At 52.5% G+C, this 19,661-nt stretch overlaps 1 protein-coding gene across 1 annotated transcript; it reads right to left on the minus strand.

Moving 5' to 3' along the window:
- Nucleotides 1-439: 439 nt before the first annotated feature.
- SLC41A1 (solute carrier family 41 member 1) lies at nucleotides 440-17,661 on the minus strand (the record flags this gene model as incomplete). Its single annotated transcript, XM_082494519.1, has 10 exons — nucleotides 440-1,306; nucleotides 2,975-3,123; nucleotides 4,069-4,203; nucleotides 5,015-5,094; nucleotides 5,732-5,879; nucleotides 6,644-6,790; nucleotides 6,887-7,031; nucleotides 7,347-7,418; nucleotides 11,563-11,670; nucleotides 17,284-17,661. 10 exons carry the CDS (start codon nucleotides 17,659-17,661, stop codon nucleotides 1,121-1,123), a joined length of 1,548 nt encoding a protein of 515 aa, XP_082350645.1. The 3' UTR covers nucleotides 440-1,120.
- Nucleotides 17,662-19,661: the final 2,000 nt, after the last annotated feature.

Genomic DNA, 19,661 nt, shown 5'->3' on the forward strand with positions numbered 1-19,661 from the left:
TTCACACGCCTGCTCAAGGGCAACCGGGTTCCTTTGCTACAGTCCCATACAGAAAGCTGCACTAAGGACCAGGGCTTCCGAAATCTGACTGTGCCCACTTCCATCCCCCTCTCCAGGAAAGAAAAGTCAACTGAACTGAGCAGGCTGCCATGAAAATAGTGTTGTGCCCATACCATCACGAAGGAGAAGCTCACACGCAGCATCCCTGATGGCACCAGCAGGTCCTCCAGCAGAGCATTGGCAGGCGGAAGGGATGGATGGATGGGGAGAGCTCACAGCCTTTTCATACAAAGCGCCAAGCGCATCCCTTCGCATATGCAACAGTAACTGAATCCTGTTCACGATGGGTGGCAGACTAAGTAGTCTGCAGTTTGAGATGCTGCCAGATGTTTGGCAAAAGGGAACCTAAATCTGTCAGCAGAGACCAGCCGGCTCACAGCCAGATTTCAGGGCTCTGCAGTCCTCAAACCCGAGATCACTCACTTTCCTTGTGGGCACATGGGAATGGGTGTTTCAGCATAGAGGACCCTTCCTCGCCACCTTCGCTTATCCCTCTACCGGAGACTCTCGTACTCTGGACGCTAGGCACAGGAGGGGGATTCGGAGAGTGAACATGAGAGGAGGGCGACAGGGCTGAGAAGACAGGAGGTACCCCATGCCCTCATCCATGAGGTTGTACTTTGCTAAGAGGTGCTTGTTCAGCAAAATAAATCTGAACCTTACCTCCAGTATTTAAAACGCTTATGAAGCGAAAAAAGCAGCCCTTCACCTCTAGTGACCAGGACAGGGTGGGCTCCTGCGTGATCTGACTGATCAGTATCTTCACTGAAACCTTGGTTCAGACATAACTACCATGAAATTGCACTTGGTGATTGTCTCGTTACACTTTTTTTTTTTGTCCTTCCTAAAACTAGATTTATTTTCTGTACAAACTTGGCTTGAAATATAAACCACATAAAATTCCCATTGAAAATAATGAGAATCCAGTATCAAAGATGAAGTCTCAAGAGAGACAGGGTGGGGGGAGGAAGCAAAGGAGAGCAAAGGTGGAAGAAACAAAAGAACAACAAGGAAATGAAAGGAGGAGGAAAGCTGCGAGAATTGGGGGCAGCAGGGAGAGCTAGTCTCCCACATCGGAGTCCCGGTCACCGATGAGCCAGAGGACGTGAAAGCTGAGAGCGAGAAGACCTGTTCCAATCAGGTCCCCCAGCGCTGTCAAGTATGGGATGGAGAAGTTGTCAGGATCGAGGTCCCTGCCCCACATCCAGTGCACCATCCAGTCAGCAATGTACAGAAGAATGAGAACCTGGGAGGCAGGAAGAAAAGAGCCACATCAACCACAAATCCTGACCACTGCAATCCCAGTCTTTGTGGAGCATCAGCTGGGGCAACTCCAGCTGGGTGGGCCAGGCTCAGCCCGAGGGCACAACCTCAGCCCAGGGAACAGAGCTGGTGGAGGGCAGAACCACCCTGCAGAGCACTGCACTCCAGGCATTTAATGCAGGCTGTGTCCCTAAAGCAACAAATATAGCACAAAAAGGAACTTGGGGAGTTTCAGTGGGCCCCCGGGCATCCAAATCCTTAACAGCCTCTGCCCTATTCTTTAGCTTCACACATCACTATCAAATTCAGGCTTAGAATGGAAAATACTGGTATCCAAACACCAAAAAGTCAAAATTTTACATCTTAGTTTTCAGATCTAACCAGAAAAAGCCTGAAGAGATGTGGGGCAAAGAGGGGACTCGGAAGCACACAGGATGCTCCAGAAGGGACAGCAACGCCTGGCTTCCAGAAATAAAAGAACAACTGCCCAGCAGCTGAAACTACGAGAGTGTGAACAGCTCGAGGCTTGTACCAATATCTAGAGACGGAAGAAATCCGCATTGGACCCTCTCAAGCCTTACATCTGGGACAAGACAAGAATTTGAAGTGGCCACAGGCCTGTTGCTAATGCCTCTGGTGTCTCCGGGGCTGGGAAGGTCTCGTTTAGGACCACAGCGGTCAGCACACGGCGGTGCCTCTGCTGCCGGCTCCTGCTGCGGTGCTCCCAAGCCCGCAGGCTGCTCACAGCGGGGGGCTCTGCAGAGCGGCTGCGAGCGGAAGCCCCCTCCAAGTGCCCAAGCACCCAGCAGGAGTTCACAACCTAAATTTAGCCTCCGGGATGACAGCTGTCTGCTCTCGCCTCTGATGGATGCTCTGACTCATTTCCTCATGCTGGCCTCTGTTGTTGATTTTAGGGGACACTGCAACCAGGCACAGCTTCCACAGGCAGAGGGGGGTGAGCAGGGGGAGAGTACAGCTGAGCTTAGTAGGAAACTCCCTAACCGGAGTGTCTCTCCCTGTTCTCCTATGTAGGCAGCCAGACTCCTGCAAGCGGCTGCTGGATTTCTGCAGCATGGATACCCCGGTCTGTGGACGTCCCTCAGAATAGCCATCACCATGGGCTCACACAGCTCCTACCAGGAGACCGTGAGCGCCATGCTGCAGAGCTGGCAGGTCTCTATTCTACAGGGCAGGCAGGGAAAGGACAGGAGAAAGCACACAAGGCACATGGTCCCTGCAAATTCCACATCCTGTTTTCCTCACTAGCAGTTTTAAAATTGCTAAAGCACCTTATATGGCAGATTAACACGCAAGAGGTAAACACTTCTGCTATCAGAAGGACTTAAAAGAGACAAAAGACAGATTCAAAACTTGCCAAGAATGGTAGGAAGGAAAAATTGTGTGTACAGGTATCAACAAAGACGGATTTATTCAGTTTGATACCGGTTCATTTGACAAATACAATCTATTTGGCATACCACTCCCTAGCCCATAAATCTCTTACCTAGGGACAAGGTATAATGCTGTGGCTTCAGCAGTGTACCTACAACTTAACTGGCTGAACAGGGAACAGGTCCCACTGCAGATGACATGGCAGCGTCCCCTTATCCCAGCCTGAGGGGTTACAGCCCCCGGAGGGGCTCCTGCTTACCTGGAGAAGCGCAGCTGTCATGTAGAAGACTATGAAAATCAGGGTGAGCGTGGTGTGTCCACCTTGCATGGAGCTGATGGTGTAGAGGAAAACCAAGTGTCCAGGCACCACCAGAAGAAAAAGCACACGAGCAGAGCGGGAATTCACATCTGCAAGGAAACAAAGATGGAGTTCAGGCTTAAGATGGGCTTGAACACACAGCAGCTCTGCAGCCTCCCTGGGCTCCAGGGGACAAGGCAGCACAACTATGGTCAAACCAGAAGTAGGGACCAGCACACTGGACCTTCAACCCCACACTGCAGATTTCGGCTGGAAGGCAGCATCCTGAATGATGACCCAACTGCCAGGACACCCAAGGACTCTGCATCAAGCTCAGCAGGAGACCACCTCTGACAGTGCTCTATACGGAGCTGTCAAGAATTTACCATGAACATCGGATTTCCTCAGAGCTCTGCCTGTACCTTGTCTGGTGATCTGTTAGAAAACAGATCACCACCGCACTGGAGACCTCTCACCCCTCCTTTCTCTCCAGGGCCAGCCTTGGCCCAGAAGGCCAGGACCCAGGCTGCAGGCTATCAAGCCTCTGTAGGAAGTTTGGAGAGTAACAAAGCACTCTGTGCTGGAACGCAAGTTTGGGCTGTGCTCTGCCATGCAACTGCCACAAATAACATTGCTGCTCGGAAGCCTTCCCAAGCGAGAAGCTTTCTGTAACTGCAGCTCTATAAGCCCAGCAGAGCTGCAACACTCCAGCAGCCTCAAGGCAGGTTTCAGTATCCTGCACATATCTGGAAAAAATTTAGAGGGTGGAGGATTTACAGGATTAGATAGTCAGGGCATGGGACTTCCGCACCATGTTGTCCTCACCCAGCAGGGCTACGTCCTCTCACACAGAGGCTTTGCTGAAGGTCCGGCCGTCTCTAGAGGGCAGGGCAGGCCAAGGACCAGCCACATCCGTGAGCTGACAGTCGCCTCCGAGTACACTTCAGCCACCATTTCCCGCGCGACACTGCTCCAGCGACTGCCAGTGGAGTTATCCAGCCAACTGCAGCAACTCCTGCTGGCAGAAGTCATATTTCAACACCCAACTTGGATACCTGAGCTGAAGAAAGTGCTGCAAGGGCTGGGACACTTGCGAGGGGCTGTTTCGGGGCTCTCTCCAGGCATCCCACTCATGTGCAGGTAAGTGGAGATGCGACTAGCCTGCACTGCCACCAGGTTGCCACCCACACCTGCAGACAAGGAGAGAGCAGTGAGATGATGTCTCCAACACTTTAAAGAGTTGTTTTCAACAGCCAGAAGATCTGGAATTGCCAGGTGCTGGACTAATGTAGGACAGTCTATTTTTGACCCAAATTCCACTTTCGCAGGATGTAAAGAGCTGAGACAAAGCACACTGTTCTACAGTTTCCCCTTAGGCCCCTCAGTAAAATAGATGCAGTTCTATTACTGCAACTTTGATTGGAAGACATACATGAAACAAAAAAAATGACGACTCAGCCACCAAAACAGACACAGGAAGTTTAAAGCTACTATTTTGTGCATGAGGCATAACGACACTGTGGAACCCACTAGCACAAAATGCACTGGCTCAGAATTAACTCCATTTATTGCCAAAAAAATAACAAACCAAGGAGTTTCCCTGGTTCATTAGGCAAAAAGGAGGTAAAAGCTTTATAGCAAAAGAAATTAAATTTCCTGATTCTGAGTTGCAAATCTAAATCTTTATGTTGCCAGGTGCCACAAGGCACATATCTTGGAAGATGGGGGTCTTCCACCAGCCAGGAGGCATCAGGAAATGAAGACAGTTTTTTTGCTGGGTCCCTGGAAAACTTGTCTTTTAGGCTACAGCCTCCCAGGCATCACCCTCAGGTGAAAGGCCAGCAGCAGAGGGAGCCACGCTGCCGTGAAGCCAGGGTCTAACCCATGTCTCACTGGCAACCAAAAGTCTCCTTAATCTGCCTGAAATAAGGCACACGGGACAATTCCACTGTCTGCCAAGAGACTCCAAGAGCTGCAATACCAGAGTGGAAAGGAACTCACCGTTAATAACTGGTGTGAAGACAGCCATCCCAGCAAAGTTTGGATCTGAGACCGTTCTGTCCAAAATTAAACCCCCAACACTGCAGAGGGAAGATGGAAGAGGTCAGCGGTGAAAGCTCATTAGGGAATACTCATACAGAGCACTGTGGTTCTCTCTGCTGCAATATGTGCACCCAAGGGTGATACATACACCTATTAACGTGCAGCTACAGGTGCTGTTGTTGCACATGATTTTAAGCCTCAATATTTGATAAGACAGGACAGTTTTAGCAGGATCTTTTCTCATTGCTGCCAAAAGTCACCAGAGATTAAGTCTCCTTAACTTGCAGTTTACTGCACCACAGTAACCAAATGCAACCCTGCCCTTCAAAGGGCAGAGAGGACTGTTGTGCAGAAGACTGCTAAACAGGAGCTGCGTTTACTCCGTGGACATGCCAGGGTCTCCCTGCGCAGCAGCTGGGACATCTCTAAGGCCCTGGATTCCAGCACTCAGGTGATTAATCACTCCTGTGCCTAGGAACCTAGAACCCCGTGTCTTTGTCTAGAAAAAAACAAAGTAACCTCCAGTTTCCTGGCAGTCTGGACCATGGAAGCAGAGGAGGTTTGGTTCTCTCTTGGTCTGGAATCTCCCAAGGGCTAGGAGGATGAAAGAGCTGGGGGAAAGGGTGCATTGTCCGTCTGTGTTTTGGGGAGAGGAACTCTTCCACACCTTCCTACCTGCTAATAGCCATTGCGATAATGACTGGCTCCCAGCCAGAGTACAGCACCTCCCGAGTTGCCGCATTCTTCTTGGCAATGATGATCCAGATGGGCAGCAGAGCTATGAAGAAGGCGCATACCAAAGGATTCACGTAGGCTTTGCTCTCTGAAGGGGAAATAAGCAGAGGCAAGAGATCAAGGACGCGTCCCGCTGCAGTGAGGCAGGGTGCTGCTTCAGCTGAGCTCATCTGCCTACAGACTGCTGTCACCCCTGGAGTCAGAAACTCCAATAAGGCAGGCAAACTAGACCAGACCAGCCTCAACTCTGCAGGACACAGTATTTCCTTCTCCTGGTGTACTCTCAGGGGCTTTATCAACAGAACCGAGTGAGATATTTTAATTTTCAACTACTCATTCCCACTTCCCACTCCTGGGCAAGACCTCCCAGTGTTGCTTCACCTTTGGCTGAACCTGGCTGAGTCACATCCCCTGCATCCCCGCCGCCAGGGAAGGAAGGTGGAGGGGAGGGAGGAGGAAGTCTACAGTCTACAGCTGCAGCTCCGCACTGAGGAACCCCAGCTGGTGCTGACAGTACAGAAGATGAAATCCAAAAGTTGCCTTGTCCCACTGCTTTAGGCACAGTCAAGCCCCTGGCACTTGGAAGGGGACAACCTCTCCCTTACCACTCTACCTGCTGAGAACGAAGTATGCAGATCACTGCCAAGGCTGTCTGCAGCTACAAGGCAGTGAGAAGGTCTGTTTCCTCCCCTTATCACTTCTGACTAGGGCCCACTAACTGAGGCAGCTTCCAGGCCAGGCATCCTATATGCCCCGAGAACAGGAAAGGTAAAGGAAGAGGGTGAATCGCGAAGGAGATGCTGTGCACGTGGAAGGACCAGGGAGAGACAAAGGCCTTTTGGTGCTCCTCACCCAGCTCTTTGTACAAGCCCCAGCTGATTCCTGAAAGCAGAGCCAGGGTGATGAGATCCCCCAGGCTGGCAGCAATTGGCGTGGCGACGTTATCAGGATTGATCCCCATCTTCCTGGATCCGATGATGACCCCTATCATAATCATGCCTACAGCCAAGAAGAGGAAGAAAACAGAATGAGGCCAAGGGGAGCCCAATGTTTTAGGAAGAGGTGCAAGGAGGGTGTGCAGGGTCTGCCTCTCACCCAGAACAAGGGAAGCAATGAAAGCAGTAGCCACACTGCTGGCACAAAGCAGGACAGCGTGGTCAATGCTGAAGTGCCCATCTGGGATCCATCCGAATATCACTGCTGCGATCGAGGCCAGGAAGCCAACCACAGTAGCCTGAACCTGAAAATAAAAACTAGACAGTCACCAAGAGGACTAGAGAGCAAAATGCTCCCGGGCTGAGGGGAAGAGGGAAACACTACCCAGGGTACCATTTCGGGCGAATTACAACCAGCAGGGAAACCCCAAGTCTAACCTATAGGGCAAACTATTATGGTGAGATGACTGTGGGACAAAAAGGTGCCATTAGATCTGCAATATTGACATACTGACAGTCAATAGCAAACCCCAGGCATTTAAACCTTCTGACACTTGTCATAGCTGGGCTTGCACCAACTACCAATATTTCCACTTTCTTCTTCTTTCACTTTTCCTTACCTGTATCAGAGCCATGTTCCCTGTTATCATCCTCCAGAGCTCTTTGGGTGTATCCATTTGGCCAATATTAGCCTGCAAGAGGACATCACAACGTCATTAAAAACTGACAGCATTTGCACTTGCTAACAGTCAAACTCTTGCCTTCCAGCTATGCAAGTTTGTGCCAGGAGCAGGAAAGAATAATGACCACAAATCCTTAGCTCTTATGGGAGCGCAATTCAGTAGAAAGGGCATGTGTGGCCGTGCGTGCGCGTCTGTGTGTACAGCTAGGGCACAGCTCTGCAGTAACACCCCGGTCTGTGACATGCAGTTCTGCGAACGTCACTTGGGCTGTACACCTTGGGTAACTATAGCGTCTCTTCCAACAGTTACTCCGGTCTTGTACTGCCAAACACCAAAGCTGTTCCCAGTTTCCACACCTTCTCCTCCCCAGCTGCAGGAACGGGCTGACGCTCTCCTGTGCAGCAGGAGTGGAGCCAGACCCACCGCAGAGGGGGTTTTGAAGGGGAGTGTAAAGGGGAATCGACGTCAATAGAAAGTCTGATGAAAATCTTGCAAAAGCAACAAGATATACTTTGTCCCCATGCAGAGTCACACACTGTTGCTTATTTACTCATTGAATTCACCCCACTGGTGACCAAGCCAAGCCTGGCTCAGGCCCAGTTGGGTCATGCTGCCCCTCAGGTCAGCCAGCCAAGGGGGAAATAGGGGTACACTGACTCTCAGGTCAGCTGTGTGCCCCGGCTCCGATACGGACCAAGGCCAGGGCAGCATCACGTGGGCAAAGGAAGCTGGCAGCAAGAACTACTGTTTCAGTTAAAAGCTGAGTAAACAAGGCTAATGCCACGTGGAGACCTACTGAGTAGCGGGAAGCAGCCATGGCACACGGGTCATCTGGCACCGCTACAACTGCAGGAGATGCTAATCAGACTAACCAGAAGGGATGGAAAGTTGCTTTAATTCCCTGGCGTACAATCCAAAATAACCCAGCAGAATCACTGCAGGTTGCCAGTTACAGAAAAGCATAAGGGTTCTGCTCTTCCCTAGCACTTCCAGGTCTAAGGAAGGTTGGAAGAATGGATAAGCAGAGGGTATAAGCTTAAATCCAACTTTGTATTATTAGAAGCTAATGAACGTGAAGAAGAAACAAGGGAGAGGCTCAAACAACCTGAAGTGGTAAATGCACGTTGGAGTTACTGGCTGACAGCGTCAAACTCAAACTTCTGCACAACAGCACAGCAGCAATTTCTTTCTCTCAGGTTTCCTTGCTGGTCTCCGCAAAAAAACCCCAAGAAGTCATTGATCAACTAATCCTTCTGCTCTCCTTACTGCACGTGCGAGAGAACTGCCAGCTCTCTTCAACCAGCACTGAGATGGGCCCATCTCTGGAGTGAATTATTCTGGTCAGTTTAGTGGAGAGGGGGAAAACCAACAAAAAGTTGACTGGAGTAGCACTGAGCACATCCAACACAGGAATTTGAGCTCCATATGAAGCCTGATCTTAAAATTCCAGCCACATGGCAATTAGGTTGGGATTAACATAACCTAGCTGTAGTCACTGGCAACAGGATTTTAATCCTTTAACTAATGGGAAAGTTTTGCTTCTTAATTGAGAAAGGAATTTCTGAGGTGCCTTAATGCAGCGCTAATTAGAAACCCGCAGTCTGAGAAACCACTGCGGGCTGCTTTCCTGCGGAGAGAGCACGAGACCCACACCGTGAAGCCCTGGTCAGAGGGGAGCTCCCTCCGCACACCCGCACGTGGATCCCCCACGCTGAGGGAAGAACAGGGCAAGGAAAAAAAATAAAAAAATCCACAAACCACAAGCAAAGGAAAACCCAAGAGATCGCCCTATTCCACCATGCACAGACACAAGGAGCGCAAAGCTAGAGGATTCGTGTAGAGACAGCTCAGCCTCCACTCCTGCCAGGGCAAAGGCAAGCAGGGGACAAAGTCTGGGTGGCGGCTCATGAGGCTAATGCCACCCCGCAGTTGTAAGCTCAGGGGCAGGAGGAGGCACCAGGGGACCAAGCTGGTGCAAGGGCAGCAGCCGCTCGGCACAGGCGAGCCGGACGGGTGCTCTCTGCGCCAGTTCCCTCATGACCCCGCTGCAGCCACCAGAGCAGATTGGGGAAAGTTTTGCATTCCTGTGACTTTCTGCACAGCCCCGTTTCTCTGCCAAGCCTGCCCCAACATTGCCCCGTGCCACCCCCACAAGGGAAGAGGACAGTGAAGCGCCGTTGCTGCCTTTGTCCCAGGAGAGCCAAGCACTCACCCCGATAAGCCCATGCTCAGAAAGTGCAAGCTGGCCAAAGCCAAGCGGGAGAACGGCCCGTGTCTGGGACAGCAAGGATCCTGGCATGATCCGAACAACAGAGAGCGAATAAAACAAAGGGATTTGTTTCCCAGAACGAAGGGGCAAACAAAGCTCGGCCTGCGACACAAGCTGCAGCGCTCAGCCTCCGTCCCTGCCGGCCCCGGCACCGCAGCACAGCCAGGCCAGGGGCAGCGCGAAGCCTCCCGGCGGCTTCGTCCTCCCCAGCAGTGCCCGGGGAGAGGAGAGCGGCGCCGAGGGGAGGCAGCCACAGCCCAGCTTTCGCCAGGTAAGGCTGGCACTGCCATCCCCCGGGCAGCTCAGCACCCGGCTCCTTCAGAGAACCGATAGCGAGGGCTGAATCCAAGGAGGAGGTGGTCCCCACCGTCAGCAGGAATGGCAGGCAGGGCCTGGGGCACAGAGGCCAAGCCAAGGGCTAGTCCAGGGAAATGCTGTTTGCCTTCCTGCTCCCCAGGGACTGCAGGGACAACCTCAGACTCCACAGAATATGATGCTCATGTGCCACTGGTTCAGTGGATGACAGCAGCATCCCTTAGGGTACATAGAGGGAGCTACTGCATGAGGGACGAGAGGGGCTGTTGGTGACAGAGGCTGGATGAGCAGCTCAAAACATTGGTTCTGCTGCCAAGGGACACGCCAGAAACCTTGGGCCTCAGTCAAACAAGAAGCTACTACGGAGCAAGGAGTTACAGCTGGCATCACCCCATTGCTGCAGGTGGAAGAACAAGAGAGGACCCAGGAGAGCAGATAAACAGAGACCTTTTCAACACTCTCCTGCACTTTCTCCTGCAGCAACCAGCAAGGGGAAGGCTGAGAGGAAGGGAGCATGCTAAGTAGTAGCTTTCTGTTAGCTATGCTTGCTGCTACCACCCGGGCAGACAGTGTTCCATCCCTACGTCTCAGCAAGCGCTTCCCCAGTGGCTCTCTCCGGCCAAGGCAGGTCAGCTCCCCTGCACCGTCAAAGCCAAGAGCAGGCTGTTGGCTGCAGGGGCTCTCTTCCAGCAATTCACAGCACAGAGCCAGTAGTTAAAAACTCAGCAGCAGGCAGGTAACACCTTGCAGATGCAAGACTCAAAGCTATACATACTCCCATCATGGGAAACACAGAAACATCAGGCAGGCACTCGCTGTCATACTCAAGCAGAAGATGCTTTGCAGAAGGAAGGAGTATTATTGTCCTTGTTAGGAGGGGACGTCAGTCTCTCTCCAGCACCGCTCAGCTACAGAGACAGACTGCTGTGTTATAGAAACGTTTAAACACAATGCAATTCATTTACAGCTGGACTAACGCAGTATTCTGAGGAGCTAACAGAGCCTGCCCCCATCTCTCACAGGGAGCTCACTGTTTCACAGGAATCGGACTGAATTCTAGCAAGAGAAATGCCCAGCCGTGCCTCTCCATCAACTTCAAGAGGCTGTCAATCCACCTGCTAACTCTCACAGGAAGGTCCCCTCCATTTTAGCCTTTGCTGTATAATTCTCTCCAGGCTCTCTCATCCCAAATGATGGCTTGTTTCAGCCTGCTTTGATGACACGCCTGCACCCAGCTTCCTCAGGAAGAAAACTGGATCCAAGCACTCCAGACATTAAACTGCCAAAGCCAGCACACGCACTGCGCCTCCAGGACAAGGTGGTGCTCCAGGACGAGCAGCCAGGACACGGAAATGAACCATCAGCAAGGATTAAGGACTATTAAGCCTTCAAATCTGATCACTCCAGTGGGATGAAGACACCTTCCCAGCACGCTAAACTCCAGACCCTGGTTTCTGTGGTCACTGACTGAGAGATTTTTGTCTGCCTGGCCACAACACACACATGTGCCTTCCCACCCCTTCCCAAACCGGGTATCCCACTCCCTCCCTCGGCTCCCTGGATACTCACAGCTGTCGACAGGCGAGACGCCAGAGTCATCTCTAGGTTTCCCTTCAGGCCCAGTAATGCAGGTACTAAGATAAATACCTCAGTCACGTATTTGAAGACATCCCAGTGCTGCAAAACGAGAACAAAAAGAGATCATTAAAAATAATCATGGCCGTGAGAAACCTTCGCTTTGGACCGAGTGTCGCTTACTCATCTGCCTTTACAGCCCGGCACTGAGCAGACAACCCAGTTCCCCTTCTGGTGCCACACTTTGACTTTTGCAGTGATTTCAGTTTTTGACATTTGTGTAGTAGTGACCGCATGTTCCTGCTGAGCTTAAAAACCAGATCTCAGCCTGCAACTTTCAGTTATGCATACAGAGGCCAAAATAGGGGAAAATGAAGAGATTTTGCCCAATACTTGCAGTTTTTGACAGAATCGAGTACTGAAGTTCGGTCAGCCTCAGCTGAGAGCCATTCCCTACACGTCGTATAAATCCATTTTTGAGCAAAGCATTGCTGCTCCCTGATCTTGCCAGCTCCAAAGAGCAGCCCACCGCCGTCTCTGTGCCCCCTACCTCACCGAGGAGATGTGTGCCCTCTCTCACCTGGCACCTACATTACCCGGGTATTTACTAACTTCTCTGGCTCTACAGTCAAGTCATCTCCCTTGGGCATGAAGCAGAAGAGGCAGCCATGGTTATTTAGGAAAAAATGAAGAGTAATTGCAGGGTAAGCAGTCCTATAGGAGAGCAGCCTGCCTCCATGAAAACAAAACCACCCCAAAAAAACCCTCACAACCGCATTTAGAAAAAAAACCCTGCAAGCTACACAAACCTCACTGCCCGATTCTTTATTTTTACGAATGTTTTGCAAGCAGGCCCTGTGTCCAAAATAACTCCCGCTTCCCACATTGCCTGCCTGACATATCCCTTAAAGGCCACCGAGCCCGGCTGGAACGGCACTCAGCAGCCGCTGCTGTGCCGAATGCGTTAACAGCCACGGCTCTCGCAGCTTTCTGTGAACGTTACCTGCAACAGACTCCATCTCTCGCAGTGCTCTCCTTGGCGGTGTCAGACCGTCAGGCTCACCAGCCACAGGACATGCATTTCTTTATAGGGCAAGGAACGCTACCAGCCAACACCTTACAGCAAATACAAGTTACTCTACCTGCATGACTAATACCGTCCTGTGGGGAAAGATTTCAGTGATTTTTGTTTATTTTTCCACCCTTTATGCAGGTTGCCTTCACCGCCAACAAATTTCAGTTTCCTTCCAGGTCCTTTGCAATAGCACGTTCAAGCTGCACTCACTTGAAAAACCATTTGAGAGAAAACTGTGATCACAGGAGGTGGGTAAGCGCTCGAGATGGATGAACTGGGACCATTTTTCCTCAAAGGGAAAAAAACATTTTCCAGTCAATAAAAATCCCCTTAACATTTCAGGTGGCTTGGTAAGACAAGCTAACCATGCCCTCCAGCTCCCAAGTGCACGGATGAAAGCTGCTCAGCTATTTCAGGCACAGCCACAACCCTCTCTCTGCTCGAGGACAAGGCTCCTGAGGATACCCGGCTTCCAGACTCTCCTGATGCAACGAACAGTCCTTTCCTGGTGGGCAGCGCCTAAGGAAACCACCGTGGCCCCTACAGCCCCTGCTCCAACCACCCTGCGCCCACCCAACCCGAGCTCCTGACGTGGGAGACCTTTGCACCACAGCCAGAGGCGCTCTGAAAGGGTACGGCTCCGCGGGACCCTCTGAGCAGGGGGATGTTTGAGCTCAGTGCTCACTGCTGAGCAGGGCCGGAGAGGCTGGAGGGAGAATCAGTCTGAAATACTTCATCAGACACAGTGACACATCAGGCTGTGCTTCCTTTAAGGTCACATCTAGGAACAGCCGAGCTCAGCTCTCCTCAGCCTATTTTTAGGCAGGCATTATGATTATTTTGCTGCTTGTTGTACCGGTGAATCCTTTGCTACGACTTCCCTTAGCAGTATCTAGAATTCAATCAGCAAGCAACACGCTCCCGCTTCCCAGCAGGACGAGCTGGGTGTCACCAGAATCACTTAATGAAAGGAACATCGTCATTAGTCAGACCGCGGGCTGGAAGAGCCGTGCAAAAGTTTCCTGGCTCTTTCTGCCTGCAGAGATCACAGAGGCAGGATCAGGCAATACCTAGCACAAGTTCGCAGCCCTCCCTCGCCTCGTCCCAACCCTGGCTTTGCAAATTAACCTTTAAAGGAGGGTGCACGGTAAGCTGGTGCCAGAAGCTGCTGTAACTGGAGCCCACTAAAGCAGCTCCCCGAGCAAGACAGGGGTGTTCCTGGAGAAAGGAATAAAAGCCATCTTCGGGGAAGGAAAACAAGGAGATTTCTGCAGACATCAGCAGCTTGCTCACTGCAAAGAGCAGGACCCATGGGCTCCTGCCAACTTTCTTAATATAAGACGTTATACAACACTGGTCTACGGGCATTTAGTACGTCTCGAAGGCCTCCCTGGCTCCTGCAGAGAAGAACACTCCCTGCAGAGATGTGTGCCCAAGATGGGGCTACAAGGGGAGAACCAGAGCCAGACTGGTTGGGGAAGACAAAAAAAAAAAAAGGAAAGATAAGAGGAAATATGAATTTAAGTTCAGGACATCGAGCTGTTAAAATCCCTTTCCCCCCTGTAACAGCCCCTCTGAGAAGCACAGAAATAAGCTGGTTTTGGGGGAGAGGAGGGAGGCTAACGCAGCACACCAGATCCTCCAAGGCCATCCCAGTCTGCTCCGTGCAAAGGCGTGCACTGGGGAGCACAGGGGCTCCCGGCGGGCTTCCAGCAGAGCTGCAGCAGAGAATTACAGGGAGAGGCACTTCATCTCCAGCACCTCCTCCCTGCCTTCTGGGGAGGAGGAGCAGACAGACCATAAGCAATCTAGGTTTAACTTATTTCAGCTTCATTATCTACTAAGCCCGTGGTCCCTTTGAAGCCAAACCTACCCAGATACCAGAGCCATCAGACCCCAGTCTCCCATGCGGCACTGGAGGGGCGAGATTGGACCCATGGCCTGCCAGAGGTTCTGGAAGAAACATCAAACCCCAGGTGGTGTTTTGCGGTTTCCTCCAGGCTCCCTGCCTGCCTTTCAGGAGCTTTGCACCTGCAGACAACAGATATTTCCAGGGTAACAGCTGCCTCTCAGCTGCTGTCATTTTTTAGTCACCACATGCAAAGTTAAGGCTTACAAGAGTCATGAGCAACAGCGTGGTTTTGCTCAGATTATAGCAGGATGGTGATTCATGACAGCTCAGAGGGGAAGGATGTGTTGCAGGTTGGTGCTATGACTGCCTTGGTGCGGCTGCATCACATTCCGCACTTCTCCCAGCACTGTCCCTCCAAAACGCCAAGGAAGAAGTGGCCTTAACAGGAGAGCTACAGCTCCAGGGCTGGCACTCCCCGCTGGCCCTGACAAACCCACCCCAGAGGGATGCTAACACCAGAGGTGGTCAAGCAGGGGAAATGCGCAGACTCCCTCCTCCATACAAAATGCTGTCCATCCCATCCAAAGAATCTCCAGGGAGCAGACAAGTCTGGTAAACAGCAAATTGGGGCTCTGCTGGGAGAGGGGACTGTGCCAATAGTCCTCTACTGTGCACAAAAAAGCAGCTGGTGTGCTCACATGTCACCTGGCCCAAAGGTCTCTCCAACCCCAAAGGGGGCAGAGGCAAATTCTCCTCCTGAGAGGCAAATTCATAGGGACACATTAATGGGACAGCATGGCCAAAGGCCAGGGCTGCTTGTTTTCACAGTGGGGAGACCAATTACAGCTGGCTGATTAGTCCGTTTATCCAAAACAGAGGAAACTGAGTGTATGGAGCCTTCCATCCACCGCAAAACACGGCTGCATCCAAAGCAACGGGACTCCAGTCCACCCCAGTGCATCAGCTACCCACTCCACACGTTTCCCTTCTTTCATCCAAGGCTTTGAGTCTCTGGGAAGCCAGTTATCGAGATCAGGTCCCCAGACCCTGCAGGCAAGCAAGCTGAGACCACAAGCTTCCCATCCCCCTTTTGCACCCTATGGCATTTAGATGCCTCATTTAATCCCAAGGCTAAAGGGAGTTAGAGGAGTTGGCAGAACAAGCTGCACAGCCACATGCTGAGCTGCTGTGGGACAGAGGAATTATGAAGCTTTATTTCTAAATACCATAAAAAAAAGGCAGTAGAACACAGCGCTATGCGGCAGTATCCCACCCCTGCCCTGCTCCTCCCTGGCTGCTCCTTCTCCAGGAAAGGCTTTAGGTTGGGTTCAAATCATCGGCTCTGGGAAATTGCCAGAAGAGCCACGCATGAGTTTACAGGGACACTGCAAAGGGAAACATGCTTAAAAATGTCTTTCTTAAGAAAATTATTCCAGTAAATCTCACACGGATTTAGTGCAGCCAGCCTTTCCTGTTTTGAGTCACTTTGCAGCTCTCCCAACAGGTTGCATCAAGAGAAACCGTAAGGATGACCAGCGTGCAATGGCATGCAGGGAAATAGCCAGTAAGGGCAAGAATGCAAGAGAAGTGTCTGTTTGACCACCCACAAATACAAGAAAAGCCTGACTTACCCTACCAGCACACAGCTTGGGTGGAGATGATCGTAACTGCCAGCAATACAGACAAGTGACTGACATTCAAGTCCTTCTATTCCAACACTGCAGGGGCTTGTCTTCCCCACTTAAGCAAACAGAGGAGCTTCAAGCAGAGCATTTTTGTTTGACCACAGCTCCAAAATGGCTGCCTCCCTCCATCCAAATAGTTTCACAAACCTATGCTGCACAGATGATGGAGTCTCGTGCCTCATCACCATTTTGGGCTGGGCATCAAGACAACTCTGCACAGCCTATCTTTCAGAGCAAAGGAGAAGAGGTAGCTGATCCACTGCCAGAGACACACATGCTTGGAAAACCTGTGCTCGAGACCGGTGCAGGAGCCACGGTCCATGAAGTCACTTTTCCCACATAAAACCTAAGCAAGATGCACGGCTGCCAGGTTCTCGCAGCGTCACCCGTCATGAGACACCAAATGAGTTATCATGACTGGTAACACATCAGTTTTCACCCAGAGGTAACAGCCAGCTCTCTGGCTGGCCTTTCCTAAGGATCACCTCCACACACCTTTCAGGAGGAACCACCCCATTAGCCCAGTTGCCCTCGACCACTTAAAGAGCATGAGAAGGCAGCATAAGGCTGAGCCTGCCTTCGACCTTCAGAGTGAGCCACCATGCAAGTGTCCCGCACACACTGCGACCGGCAAATCATTAACCCGGCTGGCACGAGCCCGGCATGCTGGAACAGCACAGCAAACATCGAAGGTGGAAAAGAGACACAGGAACTGTGGAACTAGCAATGGGAGCTGAGATGCCTATAGCCACCATCAGGGCAGTGCTTATTTCAAACTGTAATGCAGAGAGCTGTCTCAGTTCCTAGGCAGGTGCTTTGGCTGCACGTGTGCCAGCTCCAACCTCCTCCTCTGAGCCAGAGCAGCACAGCTGCGGTGCAGAGGTGCCTGCAGCCTCTCCTCCCCTCACTCCAGACATCACTAAGGCCTCCCCTTGTCTCTTCCTACCCCAACCGGCATGCGAGGTAACAGGTCTTCTCCCCTCCCAGTTGCTATCTGCTGAACAAGCCTTAGCATTCGAGTCCCTCCTGGCTTGGGATCAAGCCATGGTCTACAGAAAGAGGATTCAGAGCCCAATGCCATGCCAGGGAAGTATCAGTCCTACCTGCACAATGTCCAGCACCATTCCAGCAGCAACTGTCCCAAAGCCTGCCAGGAGGAATGGAAAGAGGACTTGCAGCCCGATGGAAAAGGAGGTCTCCTTGAGGGGCGAGGCTGGCTCAGGACCTCGGTCTGTGCTGGTATCATCACTCTCATTGCTCTGACTGCCATTTTCCAGCAGGGCATCTTCTTCTCGCACCCCTTTAGCATTGGCACGGGACTCCAACACCACCACTTCTACCCCATCACCATCAGGTCCCAGGAAATTTGAGGGCTCCACCAGCTGTCCCCGGTCTGGACTGGTGAGACAGTCCACAGGCACAATGGGCAGCACAGCCCCATTGGCCTGGTGGGTCTCCTTCTGCTCTGGCTTGGCAGACATGCTGCAGAGAGGCTATCCTGACCCTTGGCTCGGTGGGCCTACAGCCAGCAGCTGTTCCAGAAGAGATCTTCTGCCAGGAGCTTATACAAATGGCCTTTCCGGCATCTAGAGGCGACCTCTCCTATCCCTGCTCGCCTGCCTTTGAGCACAGAGACTGCTTCTGCAGCAGAGATCCCCATCAAGCAAAGTCCAGGAATGGAGGACACCAACCACTGAGCTAGCAGAGAGCACTGCAGGAACCAGGAACTACAGCAAATTCACTCTAGTCCTCCTCCTCTCCAACACTGTGCGGTACAGCAGCCACTCAAGACAGGATCCAAGCTCTTCTTTGACGTATGACAGTTTAGTGCATCTTTCTCCAGGTCTTCTTCCAGCAGCACGACTGCTGTGATGGGGCACACAGGCAGAGAGGAAAACAGACAAAGACCACCGAATAACACAGAAGCTTAAGGGGACGAGGAAGCAGAGAGTAGATACGAGAGACACTGACTTTTAGAGATGATACAATCCAGAAAAGCTCTTCTGACTACCAGGGCTTTGTCACCTTCTGCAGTGGCACTGTCCCTCTCCAGTCCAAAGGCTCCTGTAGGCTTTTGTTCTGTTTCAGCCTGTTTTGTCTTCCCTGCCAAAACGGCCAGCAATACCAGCAAGCTCCAAGTGTCACTGTAGTCCTCCTCTTCCAGAAGAATTTCTCACCTTACAGCATGAGGCAACAAGAGTTCTAATTTAAAGCAACAGCAAGTTCCCAGCTAAGGTTACTTACTGAGCTGAGCAGGCTGTAGGGTGGGAGCTGGCATCTGGACAGCCTTAGATTTAACGTCACTCTCCAAGAACTCGTCTTTCACCTGAAATATATAGGAGAAAAATAGATATTCTGTTAGGTCCTGTGGCAGTCAGCACAACAGCTCATTCATTCAACAACATTTTCCTTTAACGTACGTTGAAGGTACAGCCTCCAACACACGGCCATGAGCTGTGCTATCCCCTTGACACTTTAAGCCTTCTTTCACAACCCTTCGCGCACTTCAGGGGGGCTGTGTCAGGGGGCGAGCGGCTCTCGCTCCCCGTGCCCCAGAAGCGAGCGCCCAGGCGGCTGCCGCAGGACACGGGCACGCTGCCCGGAGGCCAAAGCCCCGCACGGAACCACCCGGCACAACGGCGTCAGCCCAGCGCGGAGCCGGAGGAGGCCCTCTCCAGCTGCCGCAGAGCCCCTCAGCCCCGCAAACCACCACCTCTCGAGCGGCTCCGGCCGAGGCCCGGCCCCGCCGGCGGGGACAGCGGCCCCGGGGGAAGTGCTGCCCCGAGCGGAGCGGAGCCGCCCCCGCCGCCGGACAGACCGAGCTGTCCCTTCCCTGCGACACGGTATCGCCGCAGCCCCCCGCTGCCGCTGCCCCGTCCCCGTTCTCCCCCACCCAGCGCCGCCGCCCGCCCGGTGCCGCGGGTATCTCACCGCCACGCACCCGCCGCGCTCCGCTCCGCGGGCTGCCCTGCGCCGCCCTGACATCACCGCCCGCCAATGGTGGCCCTGCCCCAGCGCGCCGCGCGGCGCACCCATTGGCCGACCGGCCGTGGCGTCACGCTTGGCCACGCCCCACTCCTACAAGCAGCACACTGCCCACGCAGCGGCGGGTCAGGCGGGAGACCCCGCCCCTTGACGGCGCGGGGGCGTGGCCTGCGGGTCACGTGCAGCAGAGCCCACATGGAACCGGGTCCGCTTAAAATGAGCGTGAAATAGCAATCACCACTGAAACTCCCTGAGTTATTAATTAAGCCCAGCTGGGGCACGCTGCCCCGCATTTCGGATCGAGGCCCCGCAGCACCAAGGCGGTGGCAGGGGCGGGCGCTGGCTGTCAGCTCTGGGCACCAAGCGCAGGGGCTTCACTGACACAGTTCAGCAAAGAAAATCGTCATGTACTCGCTCTGCATTTGCTTACACCAAACTGTCCCACAACAAACACACCCGTAAAAAGCAGAAAATCCTGCTACAGAGGTCAGTGCCT

Source organism: Vanellus vanellus (assembly GCF_965231255.1).
Source record: "Vanellus vanellus genome assembly, chromosome: 23".
In the NCBI taxonomy this organism is placed as follows: Eukaryota; Metazoa; Chordata; class Aves; order Charadriiformes; family Charadriidae; genus Vanellus; species Vanellus vanellus.